The sequence below is a fragment of the Ranitomeya variabilis genome, chromosome 6, assembly GCF_051348905.1.
Source record: "Ranitomeya variabilis isolate aRanVar5 chromosome 6, aRanVar5.hap1, whole genome shotgun sequence".
Classification (NCBI taxonomy): domain Eukaryota; kingdom Metazoa; phylum Chordata; class Amphibia; order Anura; family Dendrobatidae; genus Ranitomeya; species Ranitomeya variabilis.
This window is the reverse complement of record NC_135237.1, coordinates 199,559,463-199,579,087: the sequence shown is the minus strand read 5'-3', so window position 1 is coordinate 199,579,087 and position 19,625 is coordinate 199,559,463. Positions and strand designations below refer to the sequence as shown.

General features: G+C 42.4%; 1 protein-coding gene across 4 annotated transcripts in view; it reads right to left on the bottom strand.

The window, feature by feature from the left end:
• Positions 1–19,625, bottom strand: part of TNS3 (tensin 3) — a 586,621-nt gene that overhangs the window by 235,609 nt on the left and 331,387 nt on the right. For all 4 annotated transcript variants that reach the window (XM_077269387.1, XM_077269390.1, XM_077269388.1 and 1 more), the window contains exons 13-17: positions 18,733–18,793; positions 8,440–8,515; positions 6,280–6,409; positions 4,114–4,179; positions 2,886–2,990 (exon numbers count right to left, since the gene is read on the bottom strand). In XM_077269387.1, the coding sequence (XP_077125502.1) occupies positions 2,886–2,990; positions 4,114–4,179; positions 6,280–6,409; positions 8,440–8,515; positions 18,733–18,793 (438 nt within the window). The remainder of the gene's footprint in view (positions 1–2,885; positions 2,991–4,113; positions 4,180–6,279; positions 6,410–8,439; positions 8,516–18,732; positions 18,794–19,625) is intronic.

Genomic DNA, 19,625 nt, shown 5'->3' with positions numbered 1-19,625 from the left:
ATGGCCGCTGCAGGGCAATGAGCTGCTAAATGCATCTTCTGGAAAAATCAGCTTTAACCCCTTAGTGACAGAGCCAATTTGGTACTTAATGACCGAGCCAATTTTTACAATTCTGACCACTGTCATTTTATGAGGTTATAACTCGAACGCTTTAACGGATCCTGCTGATTCTGAGATTGTTTTTTCGTGACATGTTGTACTTCATGCTAGTGGTAACATTTCTTCAATATTACTTGCGATTATTTATGAAAAAAATGGAAATATGGTGAAAATTTTTAAAATTTAGCAATTTTCAAATTTGGTATTTTTATGCCCTTAAATCAGAGAGATATGTCACACAAAATAGTTAATAAATAACATTTCCCACATGTCTACTTTACATCAGCACAATTTTGGAAACAAAATTTTTTTTTGTTAGGGAGTTATAAGGGTTAAAATTTGACCAGCAATTTCTCATTTTTACAACACCATTTTTTTTTAGGGACCACATCACATTTGAAGTCATTTTGAGGGGTCTATATGATAGAAAATAACCAAGTGTGACACCATTCTAAAAACTGCACCCCTCAAGGTACTTCAAACCACATTCAAGAAGTTTATTAACCCTTTACGTGCTTCACAGGAACTCAAACAATGTGGAAGGAAAAAATGAACATTTAACTTTTCTTGCAAACACTTTAATTCAGAACCATATTTTTTTATTTTCACAAGTGTAAAAACAGAAATTTAACCATACATTTTGTTGTGCAATTTCTCCTGAATACGCTGATACCCCATATGTGGGGGTAAACCACTGTTTGGGCGCACCGCAGAGCTTGGAAGAGAAGGAGCGCCGTTTGACTTTTTCAATGCAGAATTGGCTGGAATTGAGATCGGACGCCATGTCGCTTTTGGAGAGCCCCTGATGTGCCTAAACAGTGGAAACGCTCCACAAGTGACACCATTTTGGAAACTAGACCCCTTAAGGAACTTAACTAGATGTGTGGTGAGCACTTTGAGCCCCCAAGTGCTTCACAGAAGTTTATAACGTAGAGCCGTGAAAATAAAAAATCACATTTTTTCTACAAAAATGATCTTTTTGCCCCAAAATTTTTATTTTCCCAAGGTTAACAGGAGAAATTAGACCACAAAAGTTGTTGTGCAATTTCTCCTGAGTACGTTGATACCCCATATGTGGGGGTAAACCACTGTTTGGGCGCACTGCAGAGCTTGGAAGAGAAGGAGTGCCGTTTTACTTTTTCAATGTAGAATTGGCTGGAATTGAGATCGGATGCCATGTCGCGTTTGGAGAGCCCCTGATGTGCCTAAACAGTGGAAACCCCCCACAAATGACACCATTTTGGAAACTAGACCCCTTAAGGAACTTATCTAGATGTGTGGTGAGCACTTTAAACCCCCAGGTGCTTCACGGAAGTTTATAACGTAGAGCCGTGAAAATAAAAAATCCTTTTTTTTCACTCAAAAATGATTTTTTAGCCTGCAATTTTTTATTTTATCAAGGGTAACAGGAGACATTGGACCACAAAATCTGTTGACCAGTTTGTCCTGAATACGCTGATACCCCATATGTGGGGGGAGGACACTGTTTGGGCACCCATCAGGGCTCGGAAGGGAAGGAGCGCCGCTTGGAATGCAGACTTTGATGGGATGGTCTGCAGGTGTCATGTTGCATTTGCAGAGATCCTGATGTACCTAAACAGTAGAAACCCCCCACAAGTGACTCCATTTTGGAAACTAGACCCCCCCAAAGAGCTTATCTAGATGTGTGGTGAGCACTAGGAACCCCCAACTGCTTCACAGAAGTTTATAATGTAGAGCCATGAAAATAAAAAAAATCATATTTTTTCCACAAAAATGATCTTTTCACACCCAAATTTTTACTTTCACAAGGGTAACAGGAGAAATTGGACCCCAAAATTTATTGTGCATGGCGGGCGCACTTGCGGAGCAAGAAGCCGGCGGCCAGCAGAAGAAGCAGGAGGACCCAGGGACACCGGTAAGTATAACAGGGTCCCCGAATCCCCCTATTTCTCGGTCCTCTGATGTGCGATCACATCAGAGGACAGAGAATGACATCGCTTTTTTTTTTTTTTTTTGCGGTCGCCGGTAAACAGTTAATTACCGGCGATCGCAAAACAGGGGTCGGTAAAAACCGACCCCGATCATGTTCTTTGGGGTCACTGCGCATGCGCCCGCCATTATTTCCCCGGAAAAAGATGGCGGCGCCCATCGGGAGCCACGAGGAGCACCGGGGGAGGTAGGTGAGTATATTGGGGCTATCGGGGACCACATTTCTCTGTCCTCCGATGTGTGATCACATCGGAGGACAGAGAAATTAAATGGCAAATCGCGTTTTGTTTTTTTGCGACCGCCGGTAAACGGTTAATTACCGGCGATCGCAACTCGGGGGTCGGTAAAAAACCCCCGAATCATGTTCTCTGGGGTCTCGGCTACCCCCGGCAACTGAGACCCCAGAGAAAATCCGACTCTGGGGGGCGCTATTCACTTTTTCCACAGCGCCATTAATTAACGGTGCTGTGGTTTAAGTACCCTTAGCGGCCGCCGTTAAAAGGCGTATCGGCGGTCGTTAAGTGGTTAAGACTTCAGATATGGTACCACTACTATGCACAAGAAAAACAAATTATGAAACCCATATCTCCCATTGGTATCGCAACACATTAAACCATAGGGGCAAGGAATGTCCATGTTTTCACCTACATTCATGCTGCTCACTTCATTAAAGAAAGAGTAGACAACTAATAAGATGACCAACAAAACACATCTTTACAAGTCTGTATATAACAGTAATGAATGTCATGATTAGCAAAGTTAAAGAACAATTTCAGGTTTCTGTATTATTCAGAAATCCAGGTTTTCTTACTAACCTTCTCCATTCAGACTTGTATTTTCATAGGAATCCCAGCGTATCAAAGGATCGCAAGTATTGTAGTCAATGGTTATTCCTTGATTGTTCTGAAAGTTGTCAGAGCCTGGAGAAAAGGTTTTCATGTGTCGGTCAATATGTCTTTACGTTATGTGTGAGAAGTAAAGTACAATGCAAAGGAAATTCAGAACTGCATGGTGGCCATTCAGATGAATGGTTGCCCACCTTAATACACTGACAGATGCCACCACAACTCAGTACCCATGGTAGACAAGAACTTTTCCAACAAGAAAATGATTCAAAACACACTTGTTCTATTTCTGAAGAACAAGGTGAAAGTGATTCAGTGACCAAGTTTGTCTCCTGTCTGAACCCAAGCGAACACCTATGGGAAATTCTGAGGACACAAGTTGAACATCACTCTCAATCCAGCATCCAAGTTCTAAAAGAGTTAATTCTTGAAGAATGGAAACAGACAGATTGTGTAATATGCTGCCAACAGGCTTATTCCATGTATAGAAAACTTGGTGCTGTCCTTAACAATCACAGAGGTCATACAAAATACTAGCTGCAGTAGTTTTTGATGTGGGGTGTATACAGTTTTGCATTAACTAATTGTAGTAAAACGTAATATTTTGAAATTCAAGTCATATTATAAACCTTACTTTCAAGTTATACATTACCAGAAATGTTCTATGAAACGCAGTCTTGTCAAAATTTTGGAAACTGTTCTTGTGTTCAGCAAGATATTAATTAAAATTTTACTTTTCAAATTGGGTGTACTCATTTATGCTGAGCTCTGTAGCACCTCTTATGGACCTGGAAACATCTTACTTTTTTAGTGAAAAGGAGATCAGTGCCAGAAACAAAAACAAACTGTACACTTACCAAACACCACCACCAACACAATAGGACAGGAAATAATATGTAACAATTATAGACTCCTGACATCTTTCTTGGCACATTCAGGTTATTGTTGGATTTGTTTATTATAAAGTGTATCAGTACATACAATGTACGGTGTTCCTCAATTTCAAGTGATGCAATAAGTATAATGAATACAAGATTTTTCATTTTGTTACCCTGGCTATTTTTGTCTCGCTTGCGATGGAAACTGCAACAAATCATGTAAATGCTTCAAGACCTTCAGAGTATCTGGCCGAAGGCCAAAAAGATTGCAGAAAAAAAGCAGAATAAATTCCGATATAAGTGGGATGAACAATACCTACCAACAATTTTTTCTGGAGATCCTGAAAACACTAGTTCAATTTTTCCAAATTCGGGAAATCGGTCATCTATTATATATGAGAGATAAAAAGAAATACATTTTATAAAATAACGCATCCAAATAAATGCATCCTGAAAATGTCATTCACATTATCAAACATAAAACATAAGTCCTTAAAGTGGTTTTATTAGGAGATGGATGAATCATGTTTGCACTATCAAATTAAAGAACATTATTAAAAAGAAAATGCCTTTTTTCCTTATTTTTTTTGCACTCCGATTTAGATTTTAACGCATTATGAACTTCTCAACAATACATGGGTCTTCACATAGAAGTATGGCGCACCCTTTTGAATTTCATCATTAATGCCTCAGCCCTCTGTCTCCCAATAAAAACCATCACTTGCATACATGCTCAGTTCAGAGGTCAATAGGAAAGTGCGTTGTCTGGAATACAAGGTAGCAGGTCTAAATGCCTAGCCCCAACAATTTGATTAGATAGACCAAGAATTAGCAGAGTACAAAATGAAAACACACCCTCAAAGGCCATACACTCCTAAAGGGGTTTTCTACTTTGGTAGGGGTCCGACAACCCATACCCAAATCACGCAGCTGGTATGAGCCATGGCTAGCTGCCAGATGTGAACGGTGTACTGACCAGAACATCTATATATATATATAAGAGGTATCGTGATTACTCGCTAATCCCGCCCCCTGCACAGTAGCTCCGCCCACCACCACATAATCCCGCCCCCACCCCATTACCACACACAATCCCCCCCCCATTACCACACACAATCCCGCCCCCTAACCACATCACCACACATAATCCCGCCCCCCACATCACCACACATAATCCCACCCCCCACCACATCACCACATTATCCCGCCCCCCCACCACATTACCACACATAATCCTGCCCCCCCACATCACCACACATAATCCCGAGCCCCCAACACATCACCACACATAATCCCGCCCCCCCACCACATCACCACACAATCCCGCCCCCCAGCACATCACCACACATAATCCCGCCCCCCCACCACATCACCACACATAATCCTGCCCCCCACCACATCACCACACAATCCCGCCCCCCACCACATCACCACATTATCCCGCCCCCCACCACATTACCACACATAATCCCGCCCCCCACATCACCACACATAATCCCGTGCCCCCAACACATCACCACACATAATCCCGCCCCCCACATCACCACATTATCCCGCCCCCCAGCACATCACCACACATAATCCTACCCCCCCCATTACCACACATAATCCCGCCCCCCACATGACCACACATAATCCCGCCCCCAAACACATCGCCACACATAATCCCGCACCTCCACATCGCCACACATAATCCCGCCCCCCACATTGCCACACATAATCCCGCCCCCCAACACATCACCACATATAATACCACCCCCCCACCCCATTACCACACATAATATCGCCCCCCCACCCCATTACCACACATAATACCACCCCCCACCCCATTACCACACAAAATCCTGCCCCCAACACATCACCACACATAATCCCGCCCCCCCACATCACCACACACAATCCCACCCCCCAACACATCACCACACATAATCCCGCCCCCCACATCACCACACATAATCCCGCCCCCACCACATCACCACACATAATCCCGCTCCCCACCACACATAATCCCGCCCCCCAGCACATCACCACACATAATCCCACCCCCCCCACATCACCACATAATCCCGCCCCCCCACATCACCACACATAATCCCGCCCCCCACATTACCACACGAGGCTCCGTCCCCACACATTACCCAGCAGCGTTAATTAGATAGCAATGAGCGTGCCGAGCGTTAGCTGGCAGGAAACAGCTAGTCTATTACATAGGAGCTAATCTACCGAACTCAGCAGTGTCCACTAATTATTGTGATGGAGTGGTGATGCTTACTGTTGGAGCTGGTAACAGATGATCGGTAGGGGTACCATATGTATGATTCTCACCAAGCGGATTGGTCATCATTATCAGAGTAGTAGAATACCCCTGTAATAGCTGTCAGATGACCATTCAGTCACAATTACTCTTCCTGACAAAAACTAAAGCTGTAACAGGCTTGAATGGATATTTGAAAAAATCTAATATTAAATCAAGGAAATTACCTCACCTTTATTTGCGTGATCTAACTCTTCTTTTCCAAAAATTAGTCGTTGACTATGAACAGCCCCTGAATGGAACTGCAGCCTGAAAATGACATCGCGGGTTACAGAACGATATTTCTTGTGGTAACATTTGACCTGTCATAGAAAAAGTAAAAGGAACAAACTGCAAAATTTAATTTATTCCATGATTCCTCTTTCTTATATATTGCATATATTAAAACAGATTTATGATTAATGAGAACCTACTAGTTTTCTCTGGATTTTAGGAGTGTCTGCAAGACAATTTCAATTAAAGTATTCAACAGTATGAGTCATAAGAAAAGAAAATACAATTACTTTTTCCAAACTGAAAAGACCATTTTTTGGCAATAAACAACTCCACTTGGAAACCTCTATGGAGAGATATCATTTATTGCTGTATTGGGTATGATGAGCAGTTTCCTATGTATTCGGCTTTAGGGCTCTTGATTGTAGTGACGCTCTTTATCACATTTACCATACTTTCAGAGGACAGCTTTGAAATTATTTAGATAAAACCTGAATGTGTGCTGTGATAAAGCTTTTAAGATATTTGTCCTCTTCCTTCTCCTGATAACAGAATTCTATGTTTGATGGAATGTATTTGATGTTTCACAACTTGCCTTGTCCTTTATGAAGTATTTTGGACAAGCCTCACATATTTTGCCATCATAACCTGTATAACCCATTTCCATTTGCGGCTTTTAACAACCGATCGGCAGTCATTTAATAGCCTAATTAGACAGGCCAACCAGACATACAATGCACACAGAATGATAGATTAGTCTGTGCACATAAAATATTTTTGTTCTCAGCAGCACATGTTCTGTTTACACAAGACGATGTGCTGCGGAGAACGATGATATTTAAGTAAGCTTATATAAAACACAATACAAACTGGTGAAAAAAAAACTTACCATAAGATGGAAAAGCTCTAAAAGCCTTCATGATAAAAAAAATAATGCAAAGCACAATAGGGTCTTACCCAAGTAAAATAGTGCGGGTGTAACAGACTTTTGCTCACCTGATGGGGTTGTGTATGACCCAACCACTAATGAAGCGAAGATGTCAGCTGCTGCAGTATTCACAAGTGTTTTTTGGAGATTTATCAGGGTAGGGTGGATTTTGACCTGCGCTGCCGATTTACAATGCAATCCAACAATTAGGATCTGAGGATGAAGTGATTTATTGTTGTTGATAATAGACGACTTTATCCTGAGATCCTAACTGTTGGATTGCATTGTAAATCGGCAGCACAGATCAAAATCCACCCTACGCTGGTATCTCTCCTAAAAGCTTCTATGACATCTCAGAATAATTGTCTTGTGTTTTTATGGAGGGAAAGCACGGTTTCTGGTAATACTTGTAATTACACACATACATGACACGTTTGCTGCAATTTCTACCAGCTTTCCTCTCAACAGGTTCAATCAACACTTTTCAGTTGTCTCTGAGCTAGTAGGTGAAGGTTAGCTGCTGTGATGTACCCACAAACAGTACACAAAGACATGAAACATTCCAACTCTCTGCAACACATCCTTAGAAGAAGCTGCAATATGGAGGACATGATATGGTAGTACTGGGCAGTGCAGATGTGACTTCAGCATTGAAGTCAGATTTATACTTATTAGACAGCAGCATTTCCCCTACCCTGTCTCTTTGTGCCTCCATTTCTCTCTTAGGGCTCATCCAGACTATTGTTTCTTTTTGTCCTTGTGCATGACGTGAATATTTTTTCATGCAGAGCTTCAAAAATCACAGCATGCACCATTTTGGACAAATATAGTGCATGCAATAGATGGCAGTTCATGCACTCCTCAGTGATGTGGACAAGCACTTTGAGCCTTTCAGGTCTGTGGTTTGCCCGATTTTTCATACGGCCATTTGAATTTGGCCTTATTTTGATATGTGAAGGAATTAGCAACTATTCTTCCGACACAAATATAACTACGGCCAAACTCAATTCCAATCTTTCATCATATGCTATCTCAAGATCTTTTTTGGCTTCAGAGTCAAACAATGACTAAAGTGACTTACATGTCACAATTTTATATTGATGACTCGGCAGTGTGTTCGTGTCTTTGGACAATTCCCTTTAAGCCTTAAATTGAAATCTTCACAGAAAATTGACATTTACATACACTCACCATAATGTCCCCCTTGATGATTTGAGCAGGCTCAACAGCAATACTTAATCGGTTTTGATTTTCCGGTCCCACATTACTGAAAGAAATGGTAAGAAAAAAAAATCATTTCAGAGATATTTCTCATTTCCACTCAAATTCTCCCAACGAATTGTAAAAAGCAGTAATCAATGATTAAAAGAGCAACGCAAATATCAATGGGTTGTTTTCTGCCTGGGTTGTTTTAAAGGGCCACTGTCACCCCGTCCAGCCGTTATAAACTAAAAGAGCCACCTTGTGCAGCAGTAATGCTGCATTCTAACAAGGTGGCTCTTTCAGTTTTTGGTGCATGTATTCCCAAAATAAAGCGTTTTATAACTTCTCCAAAATACCTGTCTTTCGCCAGGGAGGCAGGTCCTCACCCCCCTGCTTGAAACACCACACTGCCGTCACTCAAATCTTCAGGGGCGCCGCTCCCTCCACGCTGTGTTCGCATGAAATCCGGCGCCTGCGCTGTGTAGTACTGTCTGGTGCAGGCGCAGTGAGCTCTGGCCGTCTGACGTCACAGCCAGGCTTGCAGAAGGAGGCTGTGCGGCCACCCACCTTGTGAATCCCAGCCCCGCAGTGTGTTATGCATTATGCAGAGTGCGGGGCTGGGATTCACAAGCAGGGTGGCCACACAGGCGCAGTCTGCAAGCCTGGCTGTGACGTCAGACGGCCAGAGCTCACTGCGCCTGCACCAGACAGTACTATACAGCGCAGGCACCGGATTTCATGCGAACACAGCGCTGAGGGGGCGGCGCCCGGAGCCCCTGAAGATTTGAGTGACGGCATTGTGGCGTTTCAAGCAGGGGGGTGAGGACCTGCCTCCGTGGAGAAAGACAGGTATTTTGGAGAAGTTATAAAACGCTTTATTTTGGGAATACATGCACCAAAAACTAAAAGAGCCACCTTGTTAGAATGCAGCATTACTGCTGCACAAGGTGGCTCTTTTATTTTATAACGGCTGGAGGGGGTGACAGTGGCCCTTTAAGCTGTGAATTGGAGAAGATAGCTGTACCAATAGTCATGAATATAAGAACAGATTACAAAAACTAGAAAAAAGTACCAATATCTAGTTTTATTTAAAAATTTATGTAAAAACATAAGTGAACCATTCCATTTAACTCCTGCAAGTTTTCTAGCCATTACCAAATTTGGAAAGCCATAACTTTATTTTTCAATAGACCCAAAACAGATAAAAGAGGTCTTGTTTTAGCATGATAAAAATATTGGGGCACCTACAAGAGATTTTAGGACATGCCATTCTAAATCCATAGGCATTAATAAGGAGTTGGTCCTATCTTTGCAGCTAAAACAGCTCCGGCATACTGGGAATTCTTTCCACTAGATTTTGGAGAATGTCTATGTGAAATTTTGCCCATTAATCCAGAAGAGCATTTTGGTGGCCTGTGTCTCAATCTCCAGTCTAGTCCATCCCATAATGAGTTTCCCGGAGTTGACACATGGCTCTGTGCAGATCAGTCAAGATTTTACACACTAAACTCACACAAACATGCCCTTATGGACCTTACTTTTTGAACTAGTACATAATCATTGCAGAAAATAAAAAACCTTTGCCAAACTGTTCCCACAAAGGTGGAAGCATATAATTGTCCAAAATGTGGTGGTATGCGGAAACAGCTTTTCTTCAATGGAACTAAGCAGATTACCCTTCATTGAGATTAAGGGGCCTACACCACGCCCTGAAATATCTCTTCTCCAAAAACTTTTTAAGAGTTAGCAAAATGCAATTAGGAAGGTAATATTCTCCTGGCATTTTCCAAAAGCCAGACACATTCATCAAACTGCTAGAACAGCGATTTACCACTCCAAAGAATACATTTCCTCTGATAAAGAGTCCAGGGGTGGCATGCTTTAAGACACTTCATCCAAAACTTTACATTGTGCTTGGTGATGTTAGGTTTGCATAAAACTGCATGGCCACAGAAACCAATGCCATGAAGTTCCAAGGCAGAGTTTTTATGCTGATGTTAATGTTAGAGGCGTTTTGGAGCTCTGCAGTCATTGAGTAAGCAAGGAAGGCATTGGTGAATTTCATGCACTATGTGCCCGAGTACTCAACAACCCTGCTAAAATATTACTTCCACTTCACGACTGGGCTGCTGGAGTTCCTAAATGCTTCAACCTTCCAATAATTGTTCTTTAAGAAATATGTCACCAAATTTGACCTATCTAAACTATTAATATGGGCATACAGGTTTTATAGTGCTGAAAACAGTCCTCCTTGTATGTCTCATATCTGATGCCTTGTTGTTGAGAAATCATCTTTAATCTCTTTATATAAATTACCTCTTCCAGGCACTGGGGAGGACGCTGCCTGGAATATAACTCTTCCTCCAGAGATTATAAATGAAGGGGGAGTTATCAGTGAGACAAGTAACACAGAACTGGAGAAATTAACCTTGTCTTCTTGCAAACACATTTTCCACTTCTATCTGAGCTCTGCTGTATGGTAACAATGTTACAGCCCCATCTGCCTGTGAGCTGGAAGCTGAAGCTGTGAGGAACCTGCAGTTGTGTCCGGTATAATCACACACAGCTATGCAGTGAGATCAGGAGAGGAGAGGGCGGCCATCACACATCACACTGGTAACTCCTCCTTCATGTAAAATAAGCTCTGGGGGCAGAGTTATAATCCAGGCAGTGTCCTCCCCTGAGCCTAGAAGAGGTCATTTATATAAAGTGATTAAAGATGATTCATCCACAACAAGGCACCTGATATGAGATACACAGGCATCACTCTCCTCAGAAGTCTATAATCTGTGCCCATATTAATAGTTTAGATAGGTCAAATGCGGTGACAGATTCTCTTTAAGACCCCCATACACAGACTAATGTTGGCTGAACTCACAATTATCGACAGGTTTGGCCAACTGTCTAATGTGCATAGACGCGCAGGCTGACTGTTGGCAGAGCAAGCGCTCCTGTGTATGGGAGAGTCAGCTGAGATAGCGATTAACCAAATTATTGGCTAAAGCATCAATTATCTACAAAATTATCTACATAGTATGACATGGAGCTACAAATAATTTCTAAAACTAACACTTTTTAATAGAAGTATCTGCGATCCACAAATATAGAAATGTCTAGTTTTTGTGTAAGGTACAATAAAAAGTAATTCAAAGAGGTGAAATGATAGCCATCACCCTTTCAGGATGTTCCCACCAGAGAATAGTCCCAGGCTGCTCCCTTGGTAAGGTGTGCATGTAGACATACATGCTCGCTCTCTTCCTGCAAGATGCATGTGCCAGCTCAGAAGAAAACGCTTCCCTTTCCCGAAGAACTTCACACAACCACAGTACTGACTGAGTGCGGCAACAGTAATGGGTTTGCATGATGGACTGTATGCACTTCTGGAAGGAGACGTGCTTTCCTAAGCCGGCACTGTAGACATGGCGAAACAAAGGAGAAGCCTGTGAATATTCTCTGGAATAAATAGCAGATACAGTGGAAGACTGAGGAGTATCACTTTATAACACATGTGGTACAGAACTTTGTATAAAAGCAAATATACAAATGACATTACTACATGTATGTGGATGTGAGGACCATGGACACTTCTATTAGAATCTTTATTGGAGGTTTTATAAGTGAAATCTCCAAGGCACAATGTATAAGTAATCTACATAGATAGGTGTTTATAAAGTAAATGTTCAAGTCTATTTGGAGGGATTTGTTGGTATTGTAACTTTATTGATCTTTATTTATTGTTTTTGATGTCTTTTTTGTAAGGGAGTGGGGTGGGTTTAACGGTAAACAACCATAACTTTTATTATGTTAATCAAACAGTTATGACTATGGCAATACCAATTGCATATACTTTTAAGATTTGCATCATACATGGATTTTTGGTTCAAAAGTTCTATTAACCATTCAGATACATCATGAGGAAGGACTCCTGCTTTGGGCTGTTCTCGCTGGTCCTAATGAGCAATGAAGCATGTGTAATGTGTCTTCAGGCTCGCCCAGACAAGCGTATTGTATGGATGTGTGCTGTCTGAGTAAGGCTACTTTCACACTAGCGTCGGGCTCGGCCCGTCGCTGTGCGTCGGGCCGATGTTCCCGACCCTAGCGTTGTCTCCGCCGCACAACGGGGGCAGCGGATGCATTTTTCCAGCGCATCCGCTGCCCCATTGTGAGGTGCGGGGAGGTGGGGGCGGAGTACCGGCCGCGCATGCGCGGTCGGAAAAGACGTTTACGACGGAGCAAAAAAACGTTGCAAGCAACGTTTTTTGCTCCCGACGGTCCGCCACTGCACGACGCATCCGTCGCACGACGGGTGCGACGTGTGGCAATCCGTCACAATGCGTCGCTTAATGTTAATCAATGGTGAAAAAACGCATCCTGCAAACACTTTTGCAGGATGCGTTTTTTCGGCAAAACGACGCATTGTGACGGAATGCAGTTAACGCTAGTGAGAAAGTAGCCTAAGACTCGGACAGCGTACTGGCCACGGATATTCAATGAGCCTGTGCAATGTTATTCAATGAGTTCATTTTTACATGGATTTGGGAATGATGGTCTTGAAGGACTTTTCTTTTAGCCCTGTTGCTTTTCCAGTATCTTTGGGTTACTAGTAACATACATATTCCCTATTTTTCCTTTGTCAGATTAAAAATGGATGTTTGTTTTTTTTGCAGAATAAATTGAAGCTTCTATTAGTGCTAATTTTATAATACAGCCTTATATAAACAGCAACACATGTTACAATAGGTAACCCCAATTAGGTCCACACAATCATGTATATAAATATATCGGACTATTGTGACCCATCATCACAAACACATATCCATAACTACAAAACAGATGATACTCAGGTCTATCTTAGTATAAAAGTATAAATTTTATTATTAAAACATAGAAAACAAGGGTAAGGGGGAATAGTCACACAAAATTTGTCACTTAGGTAAAGTGCAAAAACGTGGCCACGCTAGGACCTAAACCAGTGTCTAGGAGGTATCAATGTTAATCCAACCGTAAATCACAATAATATGTCATAACAAGTATATTCAATCGTCTATCACCTCCATCATATCCCTCAAGAACACCGGGCCATAATAATTCATTAGTCTAAACCATGTCCAAAAATCAACAGGCAGGCTAAGTGCACACAGTATAATAAATAACAATAGTTACCGGCAGTTCAGGAGATATAGCATGGATCGGTCCCAGCGCGTCCGCCCCGACGAACATTTCGGACCTTCCTTCCTCAGGGGGCCTGCATCTTACTAATGTGGATCTTATTTATACTCTTACCGCCAACTATTGCGGCTTGGATCAGCATCCCTCATGACCGGAAGGGACGTTCCCGTCCTTGGATGACGCGCACATCTCCATACCAACCGCGACGCAGCGCGGCGTCACGTGACGGCAGATCCTGTAGGACACCACCATCTACGATGAGATACCGAAAGCCACCCAGGGCAGCGGAGGAAGGCAGATGCGTGCGTACAGGTCAGGAACAACATGTCTCAGTGCTGGGAATCATACAAACGTCACCTGCTACATATTAGAACCGAATCACCTAATAACAATAACACAATACTTATAGCAATATAAACAAAAACACCAGTGACATTAACATCTGATATTTAGTAGAGGCATAGTTTCTATTCTTCAAGCCATTGGGTCCAGTAGTCCATTAAAGCGTATATTAAATTCATTCTCCATTATATCATACTTTCAGTGGCTGGACATATCTTGAGTATGAAGTAGGATGGCAAATGGCACTGATGATCAAACCACATAGAGATAGGGTGGCATACTGTAATACGCTTATAAAGTAATAACTACAACTGTTAAAAAAATAATAAAAGAATTAATTAAAAACATATACACATACCAAGTGACATTTCAATGTGCAACAAGAACCATGGTCACAGGTATACGGAGAGATGGGACACAATTCATAGAAATGGGGCAAAGCTCATATTTTCATTGAGTCCAGATGGATGGACTGTATGAGGAGTCCAAATCCACTTGGACTCCATCTGTGCCAGTCTTTTTGAGGTTCCACCACCCCAGATACCAACCTCCAATTTATCAATCGCACGAACCCTAAGGAGACTCCCGTCACAATTGTGATACTCTTTAAAATGGCGTGGAAGGGTCTTCAGCGTGAATGCGTCCACCTGGGTCGCTGCAGCCGCAATACCACAAACATGCTCCGTAATACGCACCATCAGCTGCCATGTGGTCAAGCCCACATATATTTTATTGCACGGACATACCACATAGTAAATCACATTTTTGTCCGCGCACGAGATTCTCTTCCTAATCTCAAACTGTCGAGAGCCACTTGAGTTTGTAAAGATATCGCAGCGATCAACATTGGGGCAAGTCACACATCGACCACAGGGGACGCATCCACACCTATCTATGGGGTTGGCCCTTAGAATATGCCAGGACCTCTCTAATGCCCTTCTCATGTGTGGAAAATGAGAGTGGAAACTGGTCACTAAGCGAACAATATCCTGATCTTTGTTATCATTTGCCCCGTATAATAGAGCGTGTCTAGACAAGTGTCTTGCCCTATTAAAGGCCTTCTTTATTTTACGGTTGCTATAACCCCGTTCAATCAATCGATGTCTCAAATCTTTGGCTTGTATCATAAAATCATTATCCATCTAACAGAGTCTGCGAAGACGCAGAAATTGTCCAGTGGGGATAGATTGGATCATATGACCAGGATGGGAGGAAGTGGCGTGCAGAAGCATGTTGGTGGAGGTAGACTTACGGAATATATCTATTTGTATCTCATATTGGCTGTCCCGCTTAAGTCTAACATCTAAGAAATCTATCATCTCCCCATCACACTTATAGGTCACAAAGATGTTACGATCATTCACATTCAGAGAGGACATGAATTCTTGTAGTTGTTTCTTAGGTTCCTGCCAGATCAGCAAAATGTCATCAATGTACCTCGTCCATGAAAGGACGTGGCCCATTGACGCGTTTTGGACCTTCCTTCTTCGGGGGGCCTGCATCTTACCCGTTGTCCCGGGTGGCTTTCGGCGTCTCATCGTAGATGGTGGTGTCCTACAGGACCTGTGCCCGGCTTCGAGGTTGGTATGGAGATGTGCGCATCATCCAAGGACGGGAACATCACGTCCGGTCTTGTGGGACGCTGATCCAAGCCGCAATAGTGGCGGTAAGAGTATAAATAAGATCCACATTAGTAAGATGCAGGCCCCCTGAGCAAGGAAGGTCCGAAACGTTCGTCGGGGCGGACGCGCTGGGACCGATCCATGCTATATCTCCTGAACTGCCGGTAACTATTGTTATTTATTATACTGTGTGCACTTAGCCTGCCTGTTGATTTTTGGACATGGTTTAGACTAATGAATTATTATGGCCCGGTGTTCTTGAGGGATATGATGGAGGTGATAGACGATTGAATATACTTGTTATGACATATTATTGTGATTTACGGTTGGATTAATATTGATACCTCCTAGACACTGGTTTAGGTCCTAGCGTGGCCACGTTTTTGCACTTTACCTAAGTGACAAATTTTATGTGACTATTCCCCCTTACCCTTGTTTTCTGTGTTTTAATAATAACATTTATACTATTATACTAAGATAGATCTGAGTATCATCTGTTTTGTAGTTATAGTGCTAATTTGAGCAGCGTAACAAATTTTAAATCAGTTTTAAGGTTGGGTTCACATTTACCCTGTTATTTATGCTGAGCATTTACAATAGGGCTTCTGAATAAATCATCCCAACACAACACGATTCAGACAGAACTCCTACTGGAACCATTCCATATAATGGGGCAGATAATAATCATTTTATTTCTATAGCACCAACATATTCTGCAGCACTTTACATTTTAGAGGGGACTTGTACAGACAATAGACATTACAGCATAACAATAAACACATAGATCAAACAGATACCAAGAAGAATGAGGGCCCTGCTCACAAGCTTACAGTCTACGAGGAAAAGGGGAGACACGAAAGGTGGATGGTAACAATTGCTTTTGTTGTTCGGACCAGCCATAGTGTAAGAATCGGGTGTTCATATAAAGCTGCATAAACCAGTTTTCAGCCTAAGTATGTAACAGTGCAGACACAGAGGGCTATTAGATGTAGGAAGCATGTGAGTCACTTTGGATTCCATATAGTCTCCCTTCCAGCAATCTCCAATCTTTTTTAGGCATTCACAAAACAATGGTGAACCACACTTTTGTGCATGCCTAAAAAGATGGGAAACCGCAGCAAAAAAGGCCACATGGAATTCAAATGGAACCATTAACATTACAGTTTATTGCTCCATTGGAGGTTTTGTCAGAATCAGAATACAGCAGGGGTGCTGATTGGGTGAAAGATGGAGCGTCCTCCCTCTGTCAACCATCTACATGCCATTGTCGCTTTTGACCGCTAAATGACCAAGATTGTGGCTAACACAAAAAGTGGTTATGAAGGGGTTAACAGGATTAGCCCTTTAATATATTTCTTTTTGTTATGACCAACGTCTAGCTTTATTTAAAATTTGCATGTTAAAATACAGCCTTAATTGGTGCAACCCTTTTTCTTTGTCCTTCTATGGTACATCATATAGTGCTCCTCTCCTTACAAGGGTTATCCACTACTAGACAACCCTTTATTAAAATCCCCAAGATGCTGCATAGTTTCAAAAAACATAGTTACCTTCCAGATGGATGCCCTGAGCCCTGGGTACACTGTGGCCTCCTGACAAACAATGTTACGATCATGCTGCTGACTGCCTGACTGCAAAGCTAACAGGACATTGTTTATGTCAGGAGATCAGAAGGGTACAGAGGGTGCACAAGCTTTGCCCCTCCCGTAGGTTAATATACCTTTTTATTTTGGGATTCATGTAGAATCATGGGGACATTGATAAGAGAGTTGTCCAGTAAGTGACAGAGGGGCCTCTGTAAAGGTACCTTCACACTGAACAACTTAACAACGATAACGATAGCGATCCGTGACGTTGCAGCGTCCTGGCTAGCGATATCGTTGTGTTTGACACGCAGCAGCGATCAGGATCCTGCTGTGACATCGCTCGTCGGAGCTAGAAGGCCAGCACCTTATTTCGTCGCTGGATCACCCGCTGACATCGCTGAGTCGGCGTGTGTGACGCCGATTCAGCGATGTCTTCACTGGTAACCAGGGTAAACATCGGGTTACTAAGCGCAGGGCCGCGCTTAGTAACCCGATATTTACCCTGGTTACCATTGTAAATGTAAAAAAAACCAAACACTACATACTTACATTCCGGTGTCTGTCGCGTCCCCCGGCGTCCGCTTCCCTGCACTGTGTCAGCGCCGGCCGGCCGTAAAGCAGAGCACAGCGGTGACGTCACCGCTCTGCTTTCCGGCGGCGCTTACACAGGATGCAGGAGGAGTGCAGGGAAGCGGACGCCGGGGGACGTGACAGGCACCGGAATGTGAGTATGTGTTTTTTTTTTTTAACATTTACAATGGTAACCAGGGTAAACATCGGGTTACTAAGCGCGGCCCTGCGCTTAGTAACCCGATGTTTACCCTGGTTACCCGGGGACTTAGGCATCGTTGGTCGCTGGAGAGATGTCTGTGTGACAGCTCTCCAGCGACCACACAACGGCGAAACAGCGACGCTGCAGCGATCGGCATCGTTGTCTATATCGCTGCAGCGTCGCTTAATGTGACGGAACCTTAAGGAAAATGTACAGTCTGCTGCAGCTTCTCCAACTGACCAAAGCTGGGGTTTATAAGAACTGCAAAGCCTTAGCTGATGAGACATCACAACTTTGGGGTGGTAACGCTTCCGCTATTAACATTTCACAACTGTGAAGATGGTTAAAATGCCTACAATGTTTGTATCATTTTTCAGATAATAAAATATAAATATATTATGACTGATAGAGCAAAGGTAATTCCCACCCCTGCCTCCAAACTATGTATAATGATAGTCATTTACCTATAGAAATACATAGGGAAATCTATAAATTATACATTTATACAATCTACGGTATATTTAAAATTTGGAAAATGTGGAGCTGAAAATTCTAAGAGTTAAGAGGAAAAACAAACCCACGCTGGGAGTCTGGACACAAAGAAGCGTCTATTATAACTAAATGAGCAAGTACTTCAGTACATGGCATTTGAAGATTTCTCTCTTTTTTTAAAAAAAATTAAATGGCAAATGGTAAAAGTCACAAACAATATAAAAAAAATTCCACAGACCTCAAATACCATCTACACTAACCTTGTTATTCTGGAGTATTTCAGACAGAAATTACTTACTATATTCCTGATGTATACACAGGTTGCATTGCCTGGTAGATTTTTATGAAAGGTCGACATACTGCAACAACAAAAATGTAACATTAATGTAAAGAGTGTAAGGGTGTATGTTGCGGTATAATGGCACATTCATGCTGAACGGGAATGTATCACCAGATAATGACATATTAGTATCATCGCAGCTACCATAAAGCACACACACATCCTGCCGTGTACAGAGACAATATAAGGAGGCAGTGTAAGCTTACAAAATGGAGCCGCTTCCTCCCCCTCGCCTCTACATAGTTCAACAGCTCTTCAATGGACACGAGCCCAAACCTGATCCTCAGTGAACCTCTCTGATTTCTGCTCCCTCAAGACAGTTCATTGGTGAACTGAAAGTAATAATTAGTGCACATAGCATGGGGGGAATGGCGGAGGAGAATAAAGGTGGGTTTACACTTTGACCGCCAATTGGCTGTGTTTGTCGATAGGTAGTCATACCAGCCAGCTTGGACAAGCCGAGAGCACTTCCCATCAGCAATAGATTGTTGTGTGCACGTAGATTGTCATGGTCCTCGGCAGCACATGTCCTGTTTACACAGGAGAATATGCTGCTGAGAATGATTTTTATGTAAGCTTAAAAAGCATTTCACAAGACAATATACTTCTTTTCAACCTAGAAACTCTCATTTACGATAATCAGTTAGAGTAAGTGCACATTCAGTGATTGACGATTTGAGAAAGTGGAAATTTTCAGTTATAGGAAATAACAGTTTGTTATCTTCACTTGTATTACTGACTTACGCAAAGTTCGTTGAAATAACAAAAGATATTCTGTTTGAACTGTAACAAAAAGCAGCAGACTCTCCGATACTTCCAGAGATAATGAACAGTTTACTGTCTGCTCCTTA